The 27,853-nt window shown below is 28.3% G+C and overlaps 1 protein-coding gene across 1 annotated transcript in view; it reads right to left on the bottom strand.

The window, feature by feature from the left end:
• Positions 1 to 27,853, bottom strand: part of LOC105365215 (junctophilin-1) — a 40,790-nt gene that overhangs the window by 9,945 nt on the left and 2,992 nt on the right. Inside the window, exons 2-9 of the mRNA XM_011503322.1 lie at positions 20,409 to 20,620; positions 9,821 to 10,116; positions 9,358 to 9,525; positions 7,747 to 8,210; positions 6,609 to 7,206; positions 5,753 to 5,988; positions 5,471 to 5,605; positions 4,623 to 4,908 (exon numbers count right to left, since the gene is read on the bottom strand). Coding sequence (XP_011501624.1) covers positions 4,623 to 4,908; positions 5,471 to 5,605; positions 5,753 to 5,988; positions 6,609 to 7,206; positions 7,747 to 8,210; positions 9,358 to 9,525; positions 9,821 to 10,116; positions 20,409 to 20,620 — 2,395 coding nt within the window. The remainder of the gene's footprint in view (positions 1 to 4,622; positions 4,909 to 5,470; positions 5,606 to 5,752; positions 5,989 to 6,608; positions 7,207 to 7,746; positions 8,211 to 9,357; positions 9,526 to 9,820; positions 10,117 to 20,408; positions 20,621 to 27,853) is intronic.

Here is a 27,853-nt window from a genome sequence, read left to right as displayed (position 1 = left end):
AGTACGTTTCGTGTTGACGAGAAAAGACACTTTGAAAAGCTTGGCACTTGAACGTTCCCCGTCGGAATTCTTCATTACTCTTTTCGTAGTAAATATTGTGAAATAAATACTAATAAATATTTGTTGGAATAAAATATTTTAAAATACATTAAGCATTTTGAAAATAATGCACACATTTGTCCGATGTAATTTTATATTTAACAATCTTGAAAAAGAAGAATAATTTACTGTATGTACTTAGGGTGATAAATATATAACTAAAATTTCACTTAATTTAATAAAATCTCTTTACAGTTGATTTTTTGTTTTGTATATAACTAGCAATAAAAATATAGGAAAAAACCGTATCACATTAATAAATATATTTATCTTTAAGATATCAAAATTAAAATTGCTTATTATTATTTTCTAAAGAATTCATGAATTTTGACGAAGTTTAAGAATGTTTATGAAATATTTCTTTAATTATAAGGGTAAGGACACCTATTGGATTAAGGCGAAATTTTATATATAATTTAGTATACGTCTCAGCGTTGTTATTTCCACTCTTATCATTTTATTACAATTTCATCATCATCTTTCTTATGTTTCTTTTATAATAATTCTTATGAATATTTTAATAAGAAATATTTTAAAAATTCAACAAATTAGTATGACTAAAATCAACAATTTATGTATATGTACATATATATATATATATATATATATATATATATACACATACGTATGTATAATTGATATAAAAAAAAAAAATAAATAAATAAAAATTAAAAAAAATATATATATATATTGATACATTCCTTTTGTAGCATAAAATTGAATTTTTTCATTTTTAACCATAGTTTTAATATATATTAATATGAATTCTATTAAATGACACTTAAAATAAGCGACTAATACGTTGCTATTTAGAAACTATATGCTATTAAACTTTCTAATGCACTAAATTTTTTTCTCTCTTGAATAATCCAAGAATTATCTATAGTTGCTAATCTACTATTTCCAACAGTATATTATATAGTATATATGTGTATCGATTGCGGCATACAACAGAGTTATAGTAGATAGATAAAAGCATGCGTTAAAAAAAGTAACATTTTTATCAAACAGAGGGGGGAGGTGTGGAGGTGGAAGAATATTAAAAAAATATGTGTGCGGGTTATTTACTTATTTGAATCGCGAATAATTTGTTCATACTTGTTCAGGCATATAAATATTCTTCACAGTATTAACAATATTCGAGTATGTATATTGTGTGCGTGCGCGGTATGCATTATGCATATGTGTGATTAGGTTGGATTCAGGAAAATTGGAGTTCATTCCACTTATTATATTGAATCTCATTTATTTTACGATTGTTGTACAAAGTATTTTGTAAACTCTTGGTCCCCGCCTCCACACCTCACGCAACCTCTTGGATGTGTTTTCTTTTCTTTTGTACGATATATATTATATTGAAAATTGGAATATTCTTATAATATGGCAAAAAATGTCTAATATATTAGTGACGTATATTAATCGGACACTTGTTGCACTATAATTATATTTTCTACATTTTAATTTGTATTATCTTATTTGAAATATATTATGTTCTCTATTATAATACATATTCTATTGTATTCTATAACGTTTAATTATTTTTTCAATATTCCGAAACAATTTGCTTGATTAAATTTTCGACTTTTAAATGAAATTAATATTCGTATTCAAGTAGCAATCAGTAAATATTTTTATCAATATACTCGATAATTAAAGACATTTAAATTTATAAATTTCAACGAATTTTACTAACTAAAATTGAACGAGTTATTATAGAGACTTTAGAAATAATGGTTCATGTATATAAATTCATATATTTATTATTATGTAAATATATAAATAATGTTTAAATATATTTAAAGATGTATATAAAATGTATACCAGTTTGAAATAGTGATAAAACATAAATAAAGTGGAGGCCATTAGTTACTCTGTAATTCAGGAACATTTGGTATTATTAACAATTATTGTTCTTCATATTATAGTATTTTGCCTAATAGGAGAACTTTTTCATTTAAAATATCGAACTTTTTATTCATATTATTATAGTGAATTGGAACAATTGTGTCGAATAAATATATGACAGACCCTGCAATTTGAAATAACTAGCGACGATTTTTCAATGCAAAGTTCTTACGGAACATGTCCTTTAAATGTTCTTACGATACAAAAATAAGCTCTTTAAGCGATATTTCAAAGCACCGCGCGCGCGCGTCTGTATGTGTTACAATAGGTCATATCCATTACTTTATAGTTAATATTAAAATATTTTATTTATATTCATCAAATTTATGAAAATATCTGCGCTCAATCTTGATGTTCCAAGAGAAATAGTCGCTCGGTATTTTGAAACTGAAAATATTTTTTTCACCTTCAACACAGAAACAATGTCTGAAGATCCTTCTGCTTTATATTTTCATCGAGGTTATATAGTAAAATTAAGATTATTTTCAATATATGTAAAAGAAATTTCTGTAAATGTATAATCGTCAGAATTTCTTATAACAATTGTTTCTCATTAAAGCAATATCGCTATCCAAAATCTTACGAGGCGAATATCAGCAGGTACATCTAGATTTTTTGTAAACATCATACTGCTCAGAATTTAGAATAATATCTTCACTAATATTTCTAATTTTATTTTCATATTATCAAAGATTTATAATCAACGACGTATCCGTTTGTAGACATGGCCTTTATTACTTTCTTTATATATTCTATATCTCACTTTTTTTTTTTTTTTTTTTTTTTTTTTTTTTTGTAAAAATACACAATCTCTCTGTAATATTTTCCTTATCACTTCTTCAATTATAATTAAAAGTCTATCAAAAAGAGTTTCATACTATTAGAATATGGAATTGAATTAAGCTTAGAAAATATTTTTTGTGACAAAGTATTATATCCATCATTAAGAGATTGAATAAATCGAGTCTTCTTAATTAATGGTACGGAAGTGGATATTAGCCGTCTTTTCTTCTATTTTCCTTGCTGTTACCATTACTATTATTAAAAACTAATTTTATAAAATATGTAAAATTAATGGAAATAGCAATGAGATTGTCCAAGAATGTAACGTATTAATGAAAATACTACCGTTCATAATTAAATTTGTGTATTTTCACAAATCAATAGATTTGACAATTCTCAAATACATCGCGATCACTGTATATAGTTAAAGGTAAAAAAAAAAAATTAAAAAAAAAACAAGACATCTTTATATGTACATAAAATCCAGTCAGCCTGTAGAAAATATGCTGATTAGAAGAAATTGCAAAGAAATATTATTACGATGGACAACTCATTGCTGCTGGAATCGAAGCAATGCAAATTAATGAACATCCAAAAACCAATAGTATGATACTCTGTTTCCAAACGAATAATTTTCGTTTTTTTATTCTTCTTGATTCTTTATGTCTGATTGTTATGTGTTTTCATTAAATTGGAATGATTTAGGATACTTATACTTAGAGGGTTGCGCGGCCCTTTGCTGATGCGGTGAAGGCGGGGACAGTTCCTCTCGCGTCCTGGGTGTCGGCATGCACAGAACACAGCACAAATCGCCAAACAGTTACAGACAATCAGAAAAACATTGGCAAAAAGAGAATCTATCTTATGGATGGTTGATTGAGGATCAGACTAATCGTGTATTGGGAAATGGTAAGTTAGAGATAATAATCTATCACGTTAAATACGTATGGTAGATTGTGTTATTGTTATAAGTAAGTTATAGGTAAAAAATGGCCATAATCAATTATATTTTTTAGAATGTATAATTAAGAAGAGAAAATTCTACATAGAAGAAAAACACGTAAGTAAGTTGTAATTAGTAAGCTATTGCAGCATCAAAAGGTATTATTTTTGTTACTCGAATGCACTATTTAACTACTTCATTCTACCAATATTCCTTTACTTGCGGATCGATATGAGCTTCTCTTTTAATAAATGAATTTAAAAGCAATTCGAGATAAAGTATCTACTTTTTTATAACATGAAATAAAAAAAAAAAAAAAAAAAAAAAAAAAAAAAAAAAAAAAAAAAGAAAAATTAAGTTAAATTATTTTAATGCATTCATTTTATAAAGCAAGTAAATGATAACAAATGCGTTATGCTATGCTATATTTATTTGAAATATACTATTTCTACTTTATTATAATATTATTTTTTAATTTATTAAGAAAAATATATTTTAGTCAATGTCCCTTAAGAAAAAGGATTAATAATAATTGTATATACATATATGCAAGCTAGCATGCAGTAAATTTGAATAATAATTATTATGAAATATTGGAATTAATTGGTTAAATGCAAATAATTTAACTATCTTGCGGTAATCTATAAACTAACAACTTACATAAGAAATCTTTGCTAAATATTATTTACATTCTAATTTCAAAAAGTATTTCCTTTAATCTCTGCCATAAGAAAAATCTCTTTTATTCGATTTACGTAATTTTCCAAATAATTAAATTAAAATCTTTAACTGAAATCTGTATGCGTAACATGTGACGTCAGAAGATTTAATATAATATAATAAAACAATTTATTAAGAATATTATGTAGAAGTAATATAATCGGAGGCTTACCTTCAATCTTCCACCGCCTCCGCCACCCCCACCGCCTCCGCCGCTACCACCGCCACCACCACTTCCAGTAGCTCTTCCGGGCGTGACGTACAAACTTTCTGTTCGCTTTGGCTGGCCAGGACTTGGCAGTATCTCTTGTCCAAGGCTTTTATTCTTTAAAAGAACGTCCTCAAATTGGCTGGAGGTTGAAGCTGCGTAACTCGGTGTCGCGGTACCGCTTCCCACAGCAGAGCCATTGTTCACTGGCGTACCTGACCTTAAGGCGCTTGGACTTCTCATCGATCTGCTGTGATAAATCATAAATTAAAACGATATAAAATATTATTCGTGAAATAAAATTGCTTATTCTATACAATTCGGTTATTTTGGGTAAATTATTTATTTTTTTTTTTGCGATTACAATTACAGGCTATTGGCCGATTATTTTAATGGATAAACGAGTTTATTCTATAATTACAATTATTATTAAAAAATGAATGCATATTTAGTTGCTATTCGTTTGAATTTTGATTGCTTATTTGTAGCTGAAATTTGTGAAGATGGATATTAAATTTCGAATAAGTCATTGCTGATTATGGGATGTTATTAATATTATATTACAGAATTTATATAGAAATGCAGACGCGGATATACGCACACAGAAAATCACAAACGAATCCGAAACATAAATAAATTTATATAAGAATTATAAAATTTAAATTCCATGGAGACGATTGTAAATGCATTGTTTTAATTGGACGTTAATTAGTGGTAATCTATATTTTAAAATAGCTGAGATGTAACCTAGATAAGCAGTAAATATAGGGATTATATTAGGTAACAAAATATATTTCTAGATAAATTCTTACTTGTCTGGAATATCTGGTGTTGGTGAAGATGGTACTTTATCAATGGAAGTTTGTCTCGATCCACTTACAAGAGGATGTCTTCTATAACGATCGACTGAACTATCACGACTCGGAGGCCTCTTGTAGTGATCGAGCCTAATAAAAATTAATGTACTTTATGATACCAAAAAGTGAAATAATAATAATAACAATAATAACAATAACAATAACAATAACAATAATAACAATAATAATAATAATAATAATAATAATAATAATAATAATATATTATAATGATTTAACCTATCATTGAGTGTCTGTCCAATACTTGCGGCGGCGGGTCTGTCTTGAGGGCTAAGGACGCGACTGTTTCGTCGTATACTCATTGCATTCAAAACTCTCTGATTTTCCTCGGATTGAAATTGTTGTTGTGGTTGTTCTTGCCTCTGATTATACGTGGATTGCTGTTGAATTGTTGAACTATACTGGTTCATCTGATTCATTACCGGTGCATATCCATACTGATTTTGCACAGATTGCTAAAATAAAAGCATTGAAAAATTTGTTAATTTGTTTTATAGAAAAAAGTTTCTTAAAAAATGCTCTTAATCTTAAGCCATAAATCCAAAGCTTTTGATCATGATAGAGTAATCTAATTTATTACAGGTTTTTTTTTTTATTTTTTAAATTAGAAAGTGATTATAAGCGCATAGGTTCGTCGTTCCATAAGGCTACAGTCGACCCATTGGAGGAGTATCTACGAGAGATAAAAGGGAATCGGCAAACAGTAATTGGAAATAAATTCCGGAGAAATAATAACTCCGTAATCGAGGAAAGATTAATTATGTTTGTTTGTTTGTTTGTTTTTTGTTTGTTTTATCGACATTTGAAAATCAAACTGTAACACGAGGCTTACACCAATTGACTGGGCTCCATAAAGACTCATTTCACTTAAAGACATTGGGTTGTACGAAACCAAAGGTGATTGTTGTAACAATATCTAAAAAGAAAAAGGTTTACATAAAAAGCCTTCACTAATTAACAAATGTTATTGTAATGAGAGTAAGGGACCTGAAAATTTTATTCTCACGACATACAATAGTAATTAGAAGACACATTCTATGCAAGAAATTTTAATCGCAACTTTGTGAATTATTACCTGCTGATTCGCATAACCGCATGTTTGATACTGATTTTGAAATCCTTGTCCGTAATTTCCAAACTGGTCAATGTTTTGTGAACTCGAATACTGCGATTGCCCATATTGATTGACCTGCACATTATTATAAGGTAATTGCTGCGTTTGGCCGTATTGGTTCATTTGGAATTGCTGCTGCTGCTGTTGCTGTTGATGTATCGGTGAAGTCGATCCAGTAGTATTTGGGAACTGATTTTGAAGAAGCGGCATCTGGGGAGAGTAGCTGCTTTGATTGTTCTGAGTTGATTGTAAATTTGGTGGTTGACTCTGTGTCGAGTACTGATTAGATTGCTGATTCTGCGATAATAATATCTGATTTTGCGGCAATGTTATTGTATTTTGTGGAAGTGGTTTCATACTAGCTCGTCGCATCGTCTGATTCATCATCGGACCACCCGTACTCGACTCATCTATCCTCTCTGGCTGTACATTGTATGGCTGTTGTTTCATGGGTGTAATATTTTGTTGATCAAAACTTGAACCTTTATGGAGGATACTCTTGCCAGGCGCAGCATCTTGAGGTGGAGGAACATACTTTGGAATTTCGCGATTTTTTAACCTGATGACAAGTACGAAAAACTAATGTTTAAAAACGCATTTACGTTAAATTTTAGAATATATTCTTTTTTCATCAAATTTTTAACTTTATCTATAATCGTAATATAAATACATATACTATTTAGTATTTTTATTATTATTGTAGCTTCGTGATATATATATATATATATATATATATATATATATATATATACATGGATACTCTGACTTGTACGTTGTTGTTTAAAACATTATAAGAGGAATTAATTTAACTAATTTGAAATATGATAATAAATAAAAATTCGTTACATTATCATATCTTAAAACACCAAAAAAGAAAAAAAAAACTTTCCAACGCAAATATAACGAATTTAAAAAAAAAAAGAAAAAAAAGTATATATATATAAAGACTGATATCACTGGAATAGTAAAATTGATCAAAGTATAATGGAGAAAAAGGCAAATTATTAACAAAGATTAGGTAATTGTTTGCTCGTGAGTCATTAGGACAACAATCTTGTTCGATGACTTAATTATAGGGATTATTAATCGCATTTTGCACCTCTCTAGTCCCGGCTGTCGGAAATCCGGAGCGAACTGCCTGGCCGTTTGCTGGGCCAATTCAGAATCCTCTCGCGCGTGCTCAGCCGCTATATCAGCCAACTCGGCTTTGCCTCTCGCTGTCGTTGTTCGCGATATCGCTATGTCGGCTTTTTGCAGAGCAATTTTACTAGCCCGTTGAGCAGCTGCCACCGCTGCGTCTATTCTCTCCCGGAATTTTGCTGAGCGTATGAGAAATAGGTGCTTTTTCTTCTGACTGGTTATAAGGACGTTATTTTTGTACTTGCCCTCTTCCTTAGTATTATCGCGAAAAGTCGTAACGCCATAACCGTATTTACGATTATTGAACCATTCGCCCTCGTAGCGCAGACCATCGCTGCGTTCCGAGATTCCAAAACCTGTACGTTTGTCATTTTTCCATTCGCCGAGGTATGTCTCGGTTACGGCGGCATCCATTTGCTCGTCCTACAATCGAAACAGAACAGAGCATTTTAATTATTTGCCAAATTATTGAATCACCCAGCTGGGGCTCAATCAGCCGGATCGCTTTTTCGTTTTAACGATACGGTCGATGATATTTGCCAATGTCATCTCTTGCAACAAGATGTAAGCAATAAGTGCTTCGGTGAATATATATATATATATATATATATATATATATATATATATATATTTATTCTTTCAAACGAGTAGATTTACATTTTTGAAAAAAGTTAGCACACGCAATAGCGACGGTTTAATTGCCAAAAAGTAGGCACGTTCTAAAATAGCACAGATTTATAATTTATAATTATAAGTTTGACATTGACTTTTCATTCACAGTTTAAATAATGAATAATAAATAAAAATGTTTTTCATGATAAAGTCATTTAATAATTCCCATAGATATCAATTATTTACAAGATGCGTATGCGCCTTAAATTTAAATTTAAATGTAATTCTGTAATTCTTAAGTATTAAGAGGATGCGCATTAAGTCGATATAATTTCATTGCACGTTCGAATAAAAACGACATTGGAAATCGACATTTTGGAGAACAAGGTTTTTCTACTATTATTTCAAATCTTCATCCTCAAACATTATGAATTTTCCCATACACTGCAATATGCCCCCCTTTGCTCACATGCAATTTACAATTTTCCATAGTAATTTTCAAAAAAAAAAAAAAAAAAAAAAAAACACAAAAAAAAAGAACAAAATAACAACAAACAACAAAAACAAAAACAATATATCCAAATATTATAATATCAACCGCCAACTAACTACTCAAAACACATTTTACACGCCCGGCAATCGAGAATTCTTACGAAACGTAATGAAGCACGCGATGCCCGGCAAGATAAGATAAGATGCGATAAGATAATATTTCGATTTAATAATAAATACGAGGGACAAAATAAGCGGCGTAGAAAGTAATTATCTTTATTTGCTCTTTTGAAGTAAGATAAGGAGTGAAATAGATAGGCATGTCGATGCGAGCCGGAGATAATGGGAAAGCGCGGATGGCCAATGAGACAGGCTGAGGCTGAAGGGCCGCTGGATGGGCAAACCCAAATGACCATTATGAATGCAAGTAGGGCAGATGGGTGGATTATGATGGACGTTGGCTAACCTCGATAACGAAGGAGGCGTTACTGTCGGTGTGCATCGAGGCGGAAGCCTGGCTCTGCGAGCTCTCGGTCGACATCCACGACGCGGTGCTCGCATTGCTCCGGATACTGCCTGCCGTGCCACGCTTTTCAAGGTCACCCGTGCTTCTTTGCTTGCGGATTTTCAAGCCCTGGAACGCAAAGTTTTCATCTTGCAGTCAATCAGCGTCTGGTGGAAAGGAATTGATGGCCAACGACAATGAAAGCCCACTTGAATGTGGAATGAATTGGCGTGGGATTTAATGTTATTGGAGTGGGACGATGGAGGTGGATTCGGTGTTTCGGAGTGTCTCTGCGACTCGGGTTAAAAGGATAAGAAAAGAAGAAAAAAAAAAGAAAAAAAAAGGCAAGCTTTGGAAGTGGTGTTTCGATATCGGACGCGACGTTATTGGCGTTCGATGAAGTTTTGGAGTGGAGAATACTTACTGCGAGGATACCCTTTTTCAGGGATTTTTCCGTAAGACTCTTCCGCCTGGCGGGCGGATCGTCGCTCCTCGCTTTGAGCACGAAGCCTCCTCTGCTATCGTCGACGCGGCGATCTCGCCTATCGGTCGGCTCGGGCGTCGGTGCCGTTCCTGGAGCACCCTCGGTACTTCTCAGGGACGTCAACGACGCCCTAACCTGCTTCCCGGACTTGTAATGCGATGCGAGACCGAAAGGCGCGCTCGCCCGCACTCCGTAACCGTGTCGCATACCTCGTAACCATTGTCCTTGATACGTTCCTGCGAACAATTTCCAGCTGTGAGCTATATATATATTTACACGCAAACATAAACACGTCGCGTTCTTTCCGTTCGTTCAGATACTATCAGCATCGGTGTTGCAACACCGAACATTATATTTACGTTTTTGTTTCAATTGTAAATAGTCTTTAAGCATGTTTGGAAAATCCGCTCATCTAGCCCATTGTTGATCGATCAGTAAACAATATGCGCATTTTAAAGTATCAATGCAATCGTTTGTATTTTCTTATTGTATTTATCGAGTTGGAGTATGTGAATTCCATAAATTTAAGAACAAGCTCCATGAAATAAATATAGAAAAATATTATTTAAACGTGGTAATTGTACATTTCGTCTTAAACACGGGCGGTTTTTCTTTCTTTTTTTTTTTTAGAATTATCATTCGATTGTTATTTTACTTTCGATAGAAGAACACGTGAAAAATAGATGAAGAAGAAAACAATAACTCATACTGTTACTTTTATCTTTGAATATAATAACAAATAAAGAATTCAGCTCAACATAATGGTGTTTTTCTTGAGCAACTAATTTTCAATTTAGTCGCCTTATTTTAAGAAATTAAAGTGACAAATAAACCCAGCTTTTTTAAAAACATTACATATTTCATATATTTTAATGTAATACTTTTCTACGTCAAATTCAATGACAATGACAAAATTCTTATGAATAGAATAGAAAAACCGTCATATTAGCGAAAGCTTAATTCATTTGATCCTATGAATAAATATGTAATAAATGCATATAACCTAGTCGAAATAAAAATTTGAAAACATAATCTCGTACTCTACAACTTTCTTAAATTGATAAAAATTAATTTTGAGTAAGTTTAATATGCATGCAATTATATTAATCCCAGTAATGACAAATTGTTCTCAAGCTTACAAAACATGTTCCAATGTAAATTAAAGTGTGGATAAATAATATATAATACGAATAATTAATCAGTCGCAATACGAAGAAATTTCAAATGTTTGACGTATCAATATTGATAAATTTGTATTTTTATAACTTTATGTTTTACAACATATAATAATAGCTGTATTATTTTTAAAAGTTAAATGTATAATAATGAGAATCAACATATTTATAGATTATGAAAGCTTTAATCAATAGATGACTCGATCCCGGAAGTTATACTTCACTTATTATGACAAATATATTGTTTAATTGGGCAGGCCAAATTATATTCGTAAAAACTGATCGCAATTTATCAATGACCATTTCAAAAAAAAAAAAAAAAAAAAAAAAAAAAAAAAAAAAAAAAGAATGAAAAGATATCCAAATCGATGGTTTTCCAAGACATTCCACAATGACTGTGAGATCCCAGCAGTCTAAAAATGCTCCAGATTTCGTTAGAACTTAACCTCGAGTTTATGAACCACCGTTCGTTTTCCATTTCAAACTCTACATAAACTTGTGTTCGAAAATGTGCCTCTGAGTCAGAATGAGATACATAGCAGCAGGGCGGCCAGTGACGGCAATTATTTACGCGGATCACATCGTAATAGAAGGTCTCGTTTATATAGATGCTAAATGAATTGGATTTTTCAATGAGCAATAAATTTTACTGCCGGCAATAAAACGAATCTATATTTTTGCGGACTCGACAAACCTATAGCTGAAAAGATTTTGATGAGAATAAAAGTCAAAGGGTATATTACTTGTGTGTCTACTACACATTTCAAACTGTATTTTTCTTTTCTATTTTACGTATAATTTTCGTTCGGTGGAAAATAGATTTTTATATTTATAAATACGTTATTTCGCCGGAAGTTGCTTCGCATTATATTGCTCAGTTTGTAAGTTTTGCTTTTTATATATAACATTAATTCAAAAACTATAAAAAGATAATTTATTTTGATTTTGTACTTTTATGGACAAACATAGCGTCACATTCATCATTAATCGTTTAAACTTAGCTTTTGTTTTAAAATTCTTGAAAAACTTTTGAAGAAAAGAAGAAGAAGAAAAAAATGAGAAAAAAAAGAGTTAACGCTCAAATTATTTTTAAATTATTTATATTCTAAAGTTCTTCGATATTCGACATCTTCAAATATATAAATATAATGGACATAAATTTTTTGTTTCCTCATATTTATCAATCAATACAATATGAAGTTGTACAATTCAAACATTTTTACGTTTATGATATTGTTTATGCTTCATATCTTTATTTGCAAACAATTAGCCTTTCGTCATTTTTTAAATATTTAATTCTCAATATCATAATTAACATAATATTGGTTTGTTTATTCTTTTGTATTTACTATAGATTTTAATGTATAATGTATCGGACTAGTTAAGCAAGTATTGGAAATTTCGAAAATCTCATTCGTACATCGAGCACGAATCGTTTCAATTCCTCCAGCGCTTGCAAGCTTTTATTAATTTATTTTTAGTACTCCGCACAAGCATAATATGTAATAAGTCTTCTCTATATATATATATATATATATATATATACGTATGATAATGCTAAACCCCGAAGACAAATGGGTATAGCTATAAAATGACTTTCTCCTTTTCAATTTCATTTAAACTACGAACTATTATAAATTTGAACATGTAGTACTGTAAGATTTTATCATAAAATAAATTGGGAATGTTGAAGTTATAGAAAAACTGCTTCAATTATCTCATGGTCGTTCATTTCTGATGATACGAATTGGCACGTGTGAATCGAGAAATCCGTCTTTCTCTCTGTCTTTCTGTTTCTTGAGGGTCGAGTTGTAGTGAATTGGAGCTTCTACTGCACCCGCGCAAGATAGAATATTGAGGTCAGCTTGTGCTAGTCTCGCGAAAACAGTTTGTATGAAAAAAATTTTCTTCTTTAAGCATCTATTTTACCACCATCGATGTACTTGCATCAAAATTTTGACTGTCTATTTCGTATTTCTTAGAAGTACTTTTAGTATATTTTAAGTGAATTCATTGGTTTTATAAAGATATAATGATTATTGGTTTTATTATTAAAATAATATTTACTGTTGAGTAAATGTGATAATACCAGAGTTTAAATTTTAATCATATGATACTATGAAAAAATGTAAATATTTCATTATGATTTTGTTCTAATCTATTTTTTTTTCTTTTTTTTTTGTTTAAAGTAAAAACAAACTTTTGTTTGCTTAAACAAAACTAGTTATCAGTTGGTGATGAAATGTTAAAATCAGTCTCAAATTAAAGGTAATATTATAAGCACGTAATTTTATGTAATTTTAATTATTTTGTCAATAAAGAAAATCTTATAATTTTACAATACTGTTTAATGATTATTTATTGATAAATCGTATCATGAAAATTAAGTTTAGCAAAAGTATATTTTACATTTATTGAATTATATTTGATGGCCTTGTCACACACACACACACACACACACACACACACACACACACACACACACACACACACACACGCACACATATATGAATTCTGAATAAGGAATATTTCTGTTTTCTTTCGTATTTTCTATTTTCTATTTAAATTTAATTCATCCAAGTTTCTAGAGTAAATTTAGAAACTTTATTTAAATTTCTAATTTTATCAAAGGAAAACTTTCTAAACACATAATGATAAATTAATTTAGGTATGAACAATAATTAAGTAATCCCAAGAATATAATTTAAAATGTCGATATAAATAAATAATTGCGCATGTTATTACAGTAAAATAATGGAAGATAATACGTCCTAACTCATTTATTTGATTAACTATTTTACTAAAATAAGATATAACCTAGTTGCTCGATAAATTTCATTCGCTTCTCAAAATCTTTTAACTAATGAAATTACGATTACAAGAATCGTGGGAAATATCTTTTTATAATAAATGTTTTAATTTGATATTAATTTGTACTGCGTTAGGAGTCATAAATGAAAAATAACATCCAGTGAGAATAAGTATAAAATGATGATTCGCATCAATATCACAGAAAATTTACTTCTCAATCTTCTTTTTGTATAAAAAAAATAGTCAATATTCTAGAAGAAAAATACCTCCACTTCTATAAGTCTTTACATTACATTTTGAATTTATCTTTATCTACCAATGTGAAATTTTTTTTTTTTAAAAATAATAATTGTAAAAGTAATTCACTTTTGTTATCAATATTATTTAATGTTTTTAATTTTTTCATTATCATTAGATTATTATAAAGCTATTGAAAAAAAAAATGCAAATATAGATTAATTTATATGCTGACTGATTTACGCTGTTTTATTTAATTGTAAAAGCATATTGAACCATAAGATATTTAAGTTAAGTTTTATTTTTAATAATAATTCGTAATATACATACATAACTAAATGAATTTTATTATTTATTTATTTTTGCATATATAATACTTTTAAATTTTACAAAAAATAATAAATATGTTCAATATTATAGATATTAGAGTAATACATCAAATTTGAACATAGGTGATCATGTGTATAAATAAACCGTAAATACAAGATGAAAGTACACATATATATTTATAGTAAAAAAATTATTATATTAAATATTTGAATTTTCTAACGATTATTAATAAATATCAAGCTATTATTAAATTTTATATAAAATGCTAATTGTACATATTCATATTTGTATCTTTAATGTTTATTTAGCGTAAAAATATATTTGAATAAGGGAAGAAAAAATTTTAATACTAAATAATTTATCCGAAAAATTTAATATACATCTCGAAGATATAATTTAAGAGATACATAATAACGATTAATTTCAATTAAAATATAAATACCGCAAGACTCTTCATATAATGTTTGTCTATTTATTACAGTGACAAATACTCCAATTCTATTAATTTATTTCAAATGGATTAGATTTATTAGAAAGTGAAATTTATGTTTTTCTCGATAACAATAGAATAAATGCATCTAACTTTAAAGTAATAGTTAAGCTAAAGTAAAGAGAAATGAAATTTTCATAGGAATAATTTTTTCATAGACTTCTGTGTTGTAAGATCTTTCTTTTTTCTTGAAGAAATAGAATTCCTTTTAAATTCGTGTAAATGAAAATTGGAAACGCATTATTCAATATTTATGTTAAAAATATAAAAATTTAGAAAATAATTATTTTTAATTTTACAAAGGGCGAATGATGGCATAAAATCGGGTCATGCAAACGCGTGCGCATGTACAAGGTCGATTGACCATTTTGAACTCTAAATAATTTGATCATTATTATTTAGAATAAATAATAAATACAATTTTACATTATTGTTAGATTACATGCCTAATTTTCATTGATTACTTTATTAGAAATAAGTTTAAGTCCGTATCCTAAAAGTTGAGTAAAACACTTTAGTCATTAATTAAAAAATATTAGTTATACGATATTATATTATTATTAATTATATTTTGAAATGTATTATTTTTTGTTTACATAAAGTATATAATGTTACAAAGGAATTATATCGGTCCTTGATCTCCGTGTTTTTTGATATTGTATGTTTAAACTCGACTTAACATTTATCATTTAATATTTTGTTACAATCCATATCGAAAAAATATTAATTTATTAAAATTTTATGTTTTATTGTTTATATGTTTTCTTGTAACTGATTAATAATTAAATTTTTTTTTTTTTTTTTTTTTTTTTTTTTTTTGATATATTATAACCAATTATCTATCATGAATCATAATATTTTAGTTTAATAATGACGGACTTCACATACATTCGAAATATTTAAAGGTTAATGTAAATTATTTTATTTTTGAATATATACTTAAAAATTCATTTACATAATGAATGAACATAATTATAAATATCAAATACTATTATCTAAAATAAAAATATAAATATTATGAATAATTAATAAATTTGTTAATAAAATTGAATATCATTAAAAAGTGGTTAATATTAATATGAAATAAATGAAATCATTCAGGGCAATTTATGACTTTATTATAAAATACGTCAGCATTCTCTAATTAACGAAGAAATTACATATTCGACATTTGGCGAAAAATGACACGATTTTAAATGTGTCAGTTGTTATGATTTTAAATGGATGATTGGCAACGAAAAATTTGTTAAATCTTGGTGGTAGATAATACCTGAAATTCAATATGATACAAAAATAAACGCATCAAATGCATTTAATAAAATTTTATATAAATTCTGAGTGTACATATTGTGTTTATATAATAACAATGATAAGCAAATAAATAATACCATGAACGTATACAACAATATTTAAGCAGTATTATGAATTCTGATTCTGTTATTCGATATTATTTATAATTTGTAAAGAAATGTCTCCGAGCGTTATGACATAAACTTTTTCTATAAAATGATATACTTGAATTAATGATATATACCTAAAAAATTAAGATAATCTTACAATTTATAACCAATTTTTACTTCATAAATATTAAAGTTTATAAATAGTTTTACCGAAAATTTTATACGTAAATTAAGAAAAAAAAAAAACTAAATAAATTAAAATTCACTTTTGCGATAAAAAATTGTATTATAAAAGAATTGTACAAAATTATAGATTTCATTGAGAATGTTATTTTTAATAGAAAGAAAATAATTAATTAATTGATTATACTTTACTGTAAAATTATTAAATAGGATAAACTGTGCTAGAATAAGTGACAAGTATACGCGCTGATCTAAAGAAGGACAAGAGAGTAGAGTGTGCTTTAATTTATATAAGACTCTTGGAGATTTTTGGCTAATCCTCCAAGAATTTAAGTCTAGAAATCGGATCTTTGTAAAAACATCGTTTCGCCCACAACAGTTGTAATAATTCCTGGTCTTTTTCACACCGCCCTGGCGTTTGCTTCCAGATTAGTCGTATCTGCTTTCTTCTCTCTCTCTCTCTCTCTCTCTCTCTCTCTCTCGCTCTCTTATTCTCTTTCTCTATATCAATCATGCGTGCACGCACGTATGTACACGCACAGCGTTCGCAGTACCGGGAAATCTAATCAGCTTCGATTCGCGCACCCAAGCAGGCTCAGCGTGAATTCCGGGGGTCTGCCTTCCCCAGCCTCGGGTCCGCCTGAAATAGCACGACCAAAGAGGCTGTTGGCTCAGTGTATAAGTGCACGCGTATATGTATCTGCGTGTGTGAAAATCGAAGCCGCGGATGTTGGCGTCGACGTTGTTGGGCATTAGACACGCGTGGGTATTTCGGTAACGGGCGCTTAGAACTAGCGACTCTCTTATCTGGTGGCGAATCTTAACAAAGGGTTCGATCTCCTCTTAACTGAGGGATGCCTTCGAATTCGAAATATGGGCAAGAGGTCCAGCTGTAGCTTGGCAGAATTTATTCGATTTATTCGCAAACGTCAAGGAGTTGAACGCCTTTGGCATTCGTTTAGCGGGAGGGGAGGGGATCAGCTAGCTAAAGTAGTTATAATAGTTATAAAAGGTGACTGTGAAATATGCCCTTCGCCTGCTTTGCTCTATTACGGTACTGAACTTTTGACAAAGCCAACGTTATTAAATACTATAAAAATAATTAGAATTACTATATTCTTTAAATTTACGTATATATATATTTATTGCTTAATAAAGTAAAAAATGTGATGAATTATCTATACTTAATAAATTTTAACGATATTTTCCCTATTAATAATTTATTAAACTTAATGAGAATAAAAGTAAAAAATTAATATGAAATAAATGTAATATTAAATCAGATTTAAAACATTATAAACAACTAGTAGACACTTATATATTAATATACTTTAAGGAAGTGATAAATCTAGAACAAAATAAATAGCAAAATATAAATCAACATAAAACGGGATGAAAGTAAAATAATACAGTGATCTTTAGTGTAAGTATAAGGAAAAGAATAAATAAATAGTGAAAGAGTAGAGCGATAATCCCTAATTCCATTTTCAAACTGAAACTCGTTGAAAGCAGACGCATAAATGTTTTTATCAAGATCTACAAGATATCTATAATGGAAATTTACAATTTTTGGTCGCGTACATATAGACAGAGGCAATCAGAAATAGATGCAATAATAAAATTGCAGTGGTGAGAAAGTTTGAGCTATTTTACATGTGCGCAGGCGCATTGAGATTGAAAGGGCGCCGCGACGTCTGCAGCCGATGACCTGCGAATTGTTTGATCTGAGTTTTATTTGGGATATACGAAAAAATCCGATGTATTTGTATTTGACATGATTTTGATCATCATTCCGACTAAAATTCTCAATATTAATTTGTGAGGTAATTGGTCGCCATTATTCAGCAATTTTTAATAATTTCAATCATTATTCATTTTTAAAATTAGTGATATTAGCTTTTCTAATTCCAAGATATATATTTGCAGATTTATGTTTAAAATCCATATAAACTATCCATATAAATAAGCGATACAGTAATATTTTCAATTTTAAAAATCAATTTTTGCTTTCATGATAAATGATAATATTTCAAAATTGTAGTCCCATTACATTGGGAAAAAGTTAAATTCGATCAAACAATTTTCTCTAATATTTATGCTCAATCCATATACATACATACACACACACACACACACACACACACACACACACACACATATATTTATATTACACTTAGAGATTTAGTTACAAGATAAGACTGTTAGTGAGCAGTGAGATAATCTATCAAAATTAGAAATAAATTTTAAAGTCTTATAAAATACGGATAAGAACCATTTATTTATAGTACAATTAAAATGTTTATATATGTTCAAAACTATTTTAATTATCTTAAAATATGCATAATTCATAAAAGTATGGAAAAACTATTTTTCAGGCTTTTTGTTGTGTTGGGTAATTAATCGATTAAATTCTTTTGAATTATCCTTCCATTATCCTTTTAATCTATTTTCATCTACATTCTATAACATCAGAAAATAAAAATTTTTTGTATCACAAAGGCTACCACAAGCAACTGTGCATGAAAATTCCATTGGTATATTCGATGCTTACAGATTTTATGCTTCATTATTCATGATCACAGCAGAATTTTTAATTTGAGAGTTAGATTGAATTGATCTTTTCACTTGATAGCTTTGATCGCCGTTTCGAGTGTTTAAAGAGCTCTGTTCGCAGCCGGTACATTGATATTTATAAATAAAAGCAATATTCATTGCCGGGATTTAGCACGTGTAGTGACGATTGTCTTTTTACAGAAATGAGTGAAATAAATATATTCTTACTTTTGTTGATGAATGACTGATAATGATAATTGCAAATATTATGGCTTTGTAGTTTTGTAAATTTTTGTATCTGTTGGTCAAATGAGCATTGATAAGCCAATTAGCCAGGCTTCGTATAGCAACACCGAACTATTTCTTTCTTTATCTTTTTTCTTTGGAAAAGAAAGGTTATCAACTACTACGGAAAAAATATGCTTATTTTAATTTTAATTTTCCGTACTTCTTTCTACCGTTAATTAAACTGTTATTATTACTTTTTTTTTTATCTTTACATACAACAAATCTATTCATTGATTTACTATTTTATGCATTTTATGCGTATAACTATAATATTATAAATAATTACAAAAAGATGTAAAAATATAATTACTTATAATTTTGAATAATTTATAAATAAATAAATTGTATTGAAATAATGAAATGAATAGATAATAATTAATGGAATAATTATTTTATCAGAAAAATTTATAATTTATATTCAATCGTAAACTCAATCGTAAATTCAATCGGATAGTAATATCGACGCATTCCTCTTGTGATTCGTGTAAAGAAACATCAAACTTGTACGAATGCTTGCACGCACGTCTATGTCAGAATTAAATATGTCGTTTATTTATTCAGATCCAAGTCACATACACATATAAATCACGAGCCTTAACCAACCCCATACGATTTATTTACATAGCACTCGCTTTTAATCAATGTATGGCTCGGCTCTTACTCCTTCATTCGCGCAGGGGAATTCCGCGATGTTCTTTCAAGTATTCGTGAAAGTTTAGCGATATTCTCTCTCGCCAATGTACATACCCATTATATATACATTCAAAATTATTTTATAAAAACGAGCAATAATGAAAAAAAAAAAAAAAAAAAAAAAAAAAAAGAAAAGAAAAGAAAAAAAAGAATTATAATGTACCGAACATTATAACATTTTTTACCAATTCGATGCACAATCTCATTATGCTGCTTATTAACACCAGATCAATCATTAAAGTGAATTGAATTAATGCACGAGGAATTGGTTTGTCTATGGAAAGTAGCCGAAATCGCTGGTGTCGGTGTCGAATAACCGTCGATGCAGTCGTAGGCAAAAAAAATAAAAATATCCAGATAATACTGACCACTGTCGGCGTATGTTTCGGACCCGTAGCCATCCTGGAGGCCACTCGACCACGTTCCCTCGTATTTCGCGGTGGATGTCGTCGATTGTCTTACCCCGTAGCGACCTTTGAAGCCCTGCGTCCACTCACCCCGGTATAACCAACGACCCCTCGTCTCCATGCCGAGACCGTGTCGTTTGCCATTCTGCCATTGGCCCTCGTAACACGAGCCGCTGAAAATTATGTCAAAGGACTTATAAAATCCCTTCACTTTTCAATCCCTATATAGACATTTTTTATTTTGCATAAATATCGATTATTCGATACGGGCATTTATCAATGTATTTAAAATATTTGCTCATTATGCCATCTCCAAGTTGTATATTTTTTCTGCATTTACAGCTTTTTTTTTAACTTTTTGATCGCTTATTGGCAACGATAAAGTGACTTTTGTCACAAATCCTGTATAATAATATTCAACCTAAAGATGGCATTAAGTGCTCTTAAGTATAAAATATAAAATGTATGGCGAATGATTGATAAGTTAATAATATAGTATAAGTATGATCTTACCTCGGTGAAGCAATTTGCCATTTGATATGAATTTAACTAGACAAGTTACAAAATTTCAATACAACAATTGATTATTTATTGTATTTTATAATTTATAATTGGGTCAATTGATTACTTAAATTTCTAGTGCGTTTCTAAAATGGTCTGGTAATCAATATGAATGAAAGCCTAATATATTTATTTCCAAGGAATAATATACTTTGACTATTAATAGCTAAATTACCGTTTACTAAGTTAATGATATTTAATACTGCTAATACTGTTGAATACTGTGATACTAGAAAACATATACTGTAATGCAATAATGCGAATAAATTTAACATTGTTAACCGTATGACCGTATATATTTAATATAATTATAATTTAATTATTCATTACTGTACTCGTGGCCATTAATTATTAATAAACACGTAAAATAGTCATAAGTAAAAGTATTGTTTACTACGAGTAATTTCGCTTCTATAAATTAAATGTAAATAACAAATGAGAAATTAAAATGCTTCTTATTCTTTGGGGGAGGGGGAGATCACAATTTTTATTCCTTCAATGAACAACGTGAAAACTTGAAGCATTAATCGCATAAGTCGTAAAGCTCGATATTTAGCCCCGGTAGCGTCAATCCGCGAAATTTCTCGATGCCTTAGCGCGACCGAAACGATGCATCTGTCAAAAAGCGAGTCGCTTTGCTTGAGGTTGACCTTGCTCCAGTTACTTTAAGATATTCCTCGTGGACTCTCTGAGAAAGCTTAGTGGAGTCAAAAATGTAGGTTATTCAAAAATATCGGTGAGATCGATTGACGGGGACGTGGTATACCACATCTCGAATGATTTACCGATCGCAGATTTTAAAATAATAGGTAAATCCGAAGCTTTATCCGAAGCTTCCAATCACACAAGTTCGAGATCATGTGTAATGGCTGAGTAAAACTTACTATTTCATATCTAAATTTCCCGTCTTTATTTATTTGAGAATATGACCTACTTATTCGCTATGAGATAATAATTATGATTTAAAATTCAATGCAATTCGGTTATTGAAAATTTTCAAGGTCCATGGAAAGCTATATTCAATGATTAATTTATTTACAATATATGTGGATGAAGCTATTTATTATAAATTTCTGATGAGCATTGAAAGTTCTCAGAATAATTCAATTCAGCATGAGCGAGTAGATTTGACATAAGTAAGTTCACAAAATATTTTTTAATCTTGCATACATTATTATATGTAATATTAGATAACAATAGAAATTATTACTATATATCAATATTTATATGTAAATAACGTATTTGTCATCAAATAAGAATATAGGCGATATATTAAACATGCAGAAATATTCCTAATATATTTTAAAAATTATAATGAAATAAGTATATCGGTAGGCTTTTCTCTTTAAATCTAAATTTAAAAACATATATATTTATAAAACAATATATATATGATTTTTGGAAAAATTTTATTTCTACTTTTTTCACATTGACGTAACATTTTTTATAAAATAATTAGTATTTTTAGTCTTTATATAAATAGTTGAGCATTATTGTAGTATATCAATAGAATATATAGTATATGTTTTAATACATATTTATAAATATCATTAAAACATAACTATAATTATGCTTAAAAAATTCTTAACAAATAAAATACACTGATGTTATTAGTATTGGATTGCATGAAAATTACTACATTGAATATTACATAACTAATTCATTTCCTTAATAATTTATTATTTTTACACTATCACAATGTATATTGAATTATCGAGTTTCATGTCTGGTTGTAAATATATTATTCTGTAAACTAAGACATTTTATTGACTTGCTCTAAGTGAATTGCAATTTTTCTTAATATAACTTGTTTAATAATAGTAATTATTCAGATATATGATACAAGTATAATGTTCCATTGAATGTATCGTCACATTATTGTGATATTTGTCAGATATATCAGATTATTCTACAGTGCTTATGGCATATTATTTCCATTTCGAAAGCAGAAAATTTGACATTACTATTTATTATTTAAATTTTTTATATTTCGCATGATGTATACAACATAACATAACATTCTATAAAAAAAGATAAAATTATCATTAATTTTGAGTCAAAATAAATCTCGCAAATAATATACGTAAGATTTTCATATTTCTAATAAATTAATAAAATTAAATTAACATGGTATTCCAAAAGTATTTTTTTTTTAATATATATAATTACTCTTATATAATAAATAAAATTGATATTTCTTGTGCAAAGGATATTTTAATAAATATAAGGTTCTACTTTATGTATAATAAATCTATTCTATTTCAATATCATTTAATGTGAATATTATTTTTTTAAATAAACTACTATTTTTACAATTATTTTGTCAATACTAGCGAATGACATATATTAATTATTTAAATGAAATTTCCATTATATATTATTCATTGTGAAAAAATTGTTATAGTATGAATGACGAATATTTTTAATTAGTATAAATTTATTTAAAATTTCAAAACAAATTTATTTCAATATATCTTAGTAGTCAGTAATAGTTACAATAATTATTCTAAAAGCATTTAAATAAAATATTTTCACAATTTCATTACTAATAAATATGCATTTGAATTTCTATTTGCATAATCATTATTAAAACTTTTAAATACACTTAATTATAGCAATCTATATGTTAAAAGACTTTAAGTTAAATCTGCGCGAACGTTGCAAAAATTAGAAAATGAATAAATTTAAATGCTAAGGGAGAAATTTTAACTACTTAAATATTTATGTCGATTATGACTTAAAGAGCTCATTTTTACTTGAAGATAATTCATGGATTATGAATTTGCATAACTTAATTAAGTCTTTTTTTTAATTTTTAATTATTTAATTATTACGTTTTTGGAATTTCAAATTTTTTTTTCATGTAAAATATCTTTTACAAATTGTATAAAATCTTATGGATTATAAATCATTGAAAATTAAATTCATATTTACCAATCTTATTTCAAAAGGAGATTTATGGAAATTAAATTTATTGTTAACATATTATAAGGGAATATATAATTCGTAAGGATCATAACTTTTTATAAAAATAGCTCTCTATTTTATGGAATGTATTTTAATAATTTGAATTAACTCTGATTTATTTATTTTTATATATTTAAGGAATATCAGAATATTAAATATATGGGTGACATAGTTAAATATATATAGATTCTTACAATGTTCTTTTGTCAAAATTTAAAGTCGATATTATTGTAAAATGCATATACGTTTATTTATTGAACGAATAGTAGAAAATAAATTTAATGTCTCGGTTTAAGTATTTATTACTGATATTCATCAATATCAGCTGAAAACGAACTAAATTATACGAAACAGTTAACACTTTTTATATATTACACGTTCCACTTTTACATTTACTTAAACATTATTTTCTGAAAATTTATTAGGAGACAATATTAATACCAATGATCATAATGCATAATTTAAATGTATATTTATATCTAGATGATACAGTATGTAGATGAAAACAGTATATCTGCATTAAATCGCACTGATATGTATTTTTCATGAATAATTATATGTCAAATGATCATGCGGAATCTAAAAATTATAAACTACTCTATAACTTATGAATATACTCAATTTTTAATTAAAACATATTGAATATTTACTTTTATAAAAATATAATAATAATTATAATAGCATAAATGGAATCTTAATAAAAAGATTTTCAAATCTAAGTTAGCGATATTTAAGTTTTTCATTCTTTGGAAATATTTAAAATAATAACTTATAAATTAAAAAAAAAATTATATTAAGTTAATATCTTAATTTGGAGTAGAACTGTGAATGTATTAGAGCGATTATACATTTTTTCAAACTTAATGAAATAATTTAGTTTGAATAAATTAAAGGATCAATAAGGGAATAATTCTTACATTAATTAAAACAAAGAAATTTATTATATGCTTAGTTTGTAAAAGTATTGAAGTTTTATAGAATAAATAAGATTTCATTTAAGATTGTGAAAAAAAAACATATAATTTTACTTTAAGAATTAAATAAAATAAAATAAATTTAACAAAATTAATAATATATTAAAATTTATTGTTTTTATATAACGTAAATGTTAATATTTTAATATAAATAATATAAATTATATAAATATAAATAATATAATTTTAATATAAATAAATAATATAACGGAATTGTTGATATTTTTTGATGTATACAAAAATATTATAAAGAAAAACATAATAATTATTATAAAATATTGATTTAAAATTAGCGATAATAAATTAGAAACCGTAAAGTTTTATTGCCATACTAAATTAATAAATACAGTTAATTTTGACAAATTGAAAAGAACTTTATGTAATTAATATTAACTAAATATGTGAATCTAATGCTACGTTGTATAGAATCGGTATATTATTATTATTACATTATTTATTAAAACAACATTTATTATATAGATATTGTGTATTTTTCCTTCGAATTATTTACATTATTTATCAAGTTTTAAAAATCGATTTATTAATAGCATGTTGTGCTTAACTGAAAGTAACTCGTTTTTAAAAATACTGTTATCGTGTAAGACTTTTTTTGAAAAAATAAATCCGAGGAACGCATGTCTTTTTATTTGAATTTTTTGAAAGACCTGGAATGAATCAATAAACCTGTATTATGATAATTTACATAATGTTATATTTTTTTCCGATTAACTCAAAATGTGCTTTTTATGTTTATCGAAGAAGTTGTTCACCCACTCGATATCGAGCACATGCACACATATTATTTTTCTTATTGTTTAGGGCAATTGGTTTTGTGCTTTTCCCTACTTTTCGCGTTTCAGCTTGCGATTATTCAAAAATCCTTTACAAGTAAATCATATTCACGCTTCGGGCATGGCTATTTAAATCTATGCTATTTTTATGTTTGCTGTGGTTCATCGTTTTTTTAAAGTTCGGTAAATGAAGGTAGTGCGAGAAATGGGGCAGCAGTTGCGGAAACAATAAAAGCGAATCTTGAGAATCGATGTTTTCTAGCATTTTAATATCTTCCACTCATCTTTAATTATAAACAATGCATGGTACGCGATCAAGAATGTCATTGCAAAGTCGTCTCAGTTGTGAGACTTAATGTGTGATCAGATGTCTGACTTTAGTTATTTTACCGTAAAATTATAATAGAATAATAGATATTTATGAGTACTTTATTCATAAGTGTATAAGTAGAAAATTTGATTAAAATGTTATGTTATGTTGACATATTTGGTAGTATTCATGAATATTTATAGTATTGTTATAGTATAAATTTTAAGGGCTGTAAGTTTGTTTGTTGTAAATGTTTGCACTAATTTGTACTTTATATAATAATGATCCTGTTATTAAATTACAACTTCATTGAGTCATTATATGTTATTGATTGGGATAAGTTGAATAATTTGAATGATCTACTTGATAGTTTTATATAAAAAAGAGAATATAATTATATTTTGTAAATGTTTTATAATAATTCTTTTGGAATAAAGTCTAATGTTTAGTGAATAATGATAAATAATATAAATTACTGTAAGCTGTTTTTTTATTATTAAATTTATCAGTAAATTCAACAAAATTCAGATAATAAAATAAGCTATTTGTAAAATTTATTAATTTGTTGATATTCTACAATTAAGCACTGCACTGTACGTATATAAATTAATGGGATAAAATTTTTAACTAACACTATTTTACATGCGATATGTAATTGTTAAAGAAATTCTTTTAATATTTAATTGATCATTATATGTTTATATCATTATGACTTATATTTAATTTTCTTCATAAACATATAAGTAAAAAAGGTGTCCAGTATTTTTATCTAAATCTTTTACATATATTAATAGTAATTTCAAATACAAAAGTAGAGAAAGATCTTTTCATCACAATCGACTTATATATGACACATTTTTCTTTTTTTTTAAATTATTACTCTATCGATAAGAAATTCCTTCTTAATAATTTTCTTATAAAATAGCATAAAATGTTATGTAAAACTTTGCCTTTTTTCTCCATGTGAAATAAATAATTCTGTTAAAGATACACGAAATATCTAACAATTATCAATGAAATATAGAAAAGCATAAACTATATTTCTCATATCCACTGGTATATGACAGGGGCATAGAAATGTAAGAAAGAAAGCTTTATCTTGGAGTGAAGCAAGGAAAGGAAAAAACTAATTTCTCCTGGAAATTGAATAGAACAGAAGATGTAGAAAAAAGCGTCGCATTGAATCTGATATTCTCAAGTTGGAAAGAATGAGTAGCCGGTAAGAGATATGTATATATATATATATATATATATATATATATATATGTATGTATACGTATATACAGGAAGACAGACAGAGAGATACAGAGAGAGAGCGAGGCAGATGGATAGACAGATAGATAAGTACATATATATTGTGTGTTGGTGAGGGAGTGAGAAAGGAAAGAAAAAGTGAGAGCTTTCGTATGCGTGCGCGCGTATGTCACGACCCTGAACTATACGCTCGTCTCATGGATTGGAGTCCCAGTAACCTGAACTCGTTTTGTCCTTGCACTCAGTGACCCGGTTTCACCGCCTCAGGATCCCTTTCCCGCTTCCCGGTATGTATATGCGCAGCTCAGCCCCTAAAACGTGTCAAGGTCCCCAGTGTCGGAGTCGGCGTCGGCGTCGGCGTCGGCGTCGGCGTCGGCAGCTCGTTCTCATAACCAATAGGAGTCGCGAACCGTTTCGGGCGCGTACGACCGGATTATTCCCGTGCCACGACGTTTGCAAACGCTGTGAGGGGACCGGCAGCGTCTTTTTTTTTCTAGCTAACCAAAATGAGCTAAGACGAGGTGTTTGCCATTGAGTTTTTTCAGCAGG

This window comes from Ceratosolen solmsi, unplaced genomic scaffold (assembly GCF_000503995.2).
Source record: "Ceratosolen solmsi marchali unplaced genomic scaffold, CerSol_1.0 scaffold63, whole genome shotgun sequence".
NCBI classification, from domain to species: Eukaryota; Metazoa; Arthropoda; class Insecta; order Hymenoptera; family Agaonidae; genus Ceratosolen; species Ceratosolen solmsi.
The sequence above is the reverse complement of the archived record's forward strand: the minus strand, read 5'-3'. Positions and strand labels throughout refer to the sequence as shown.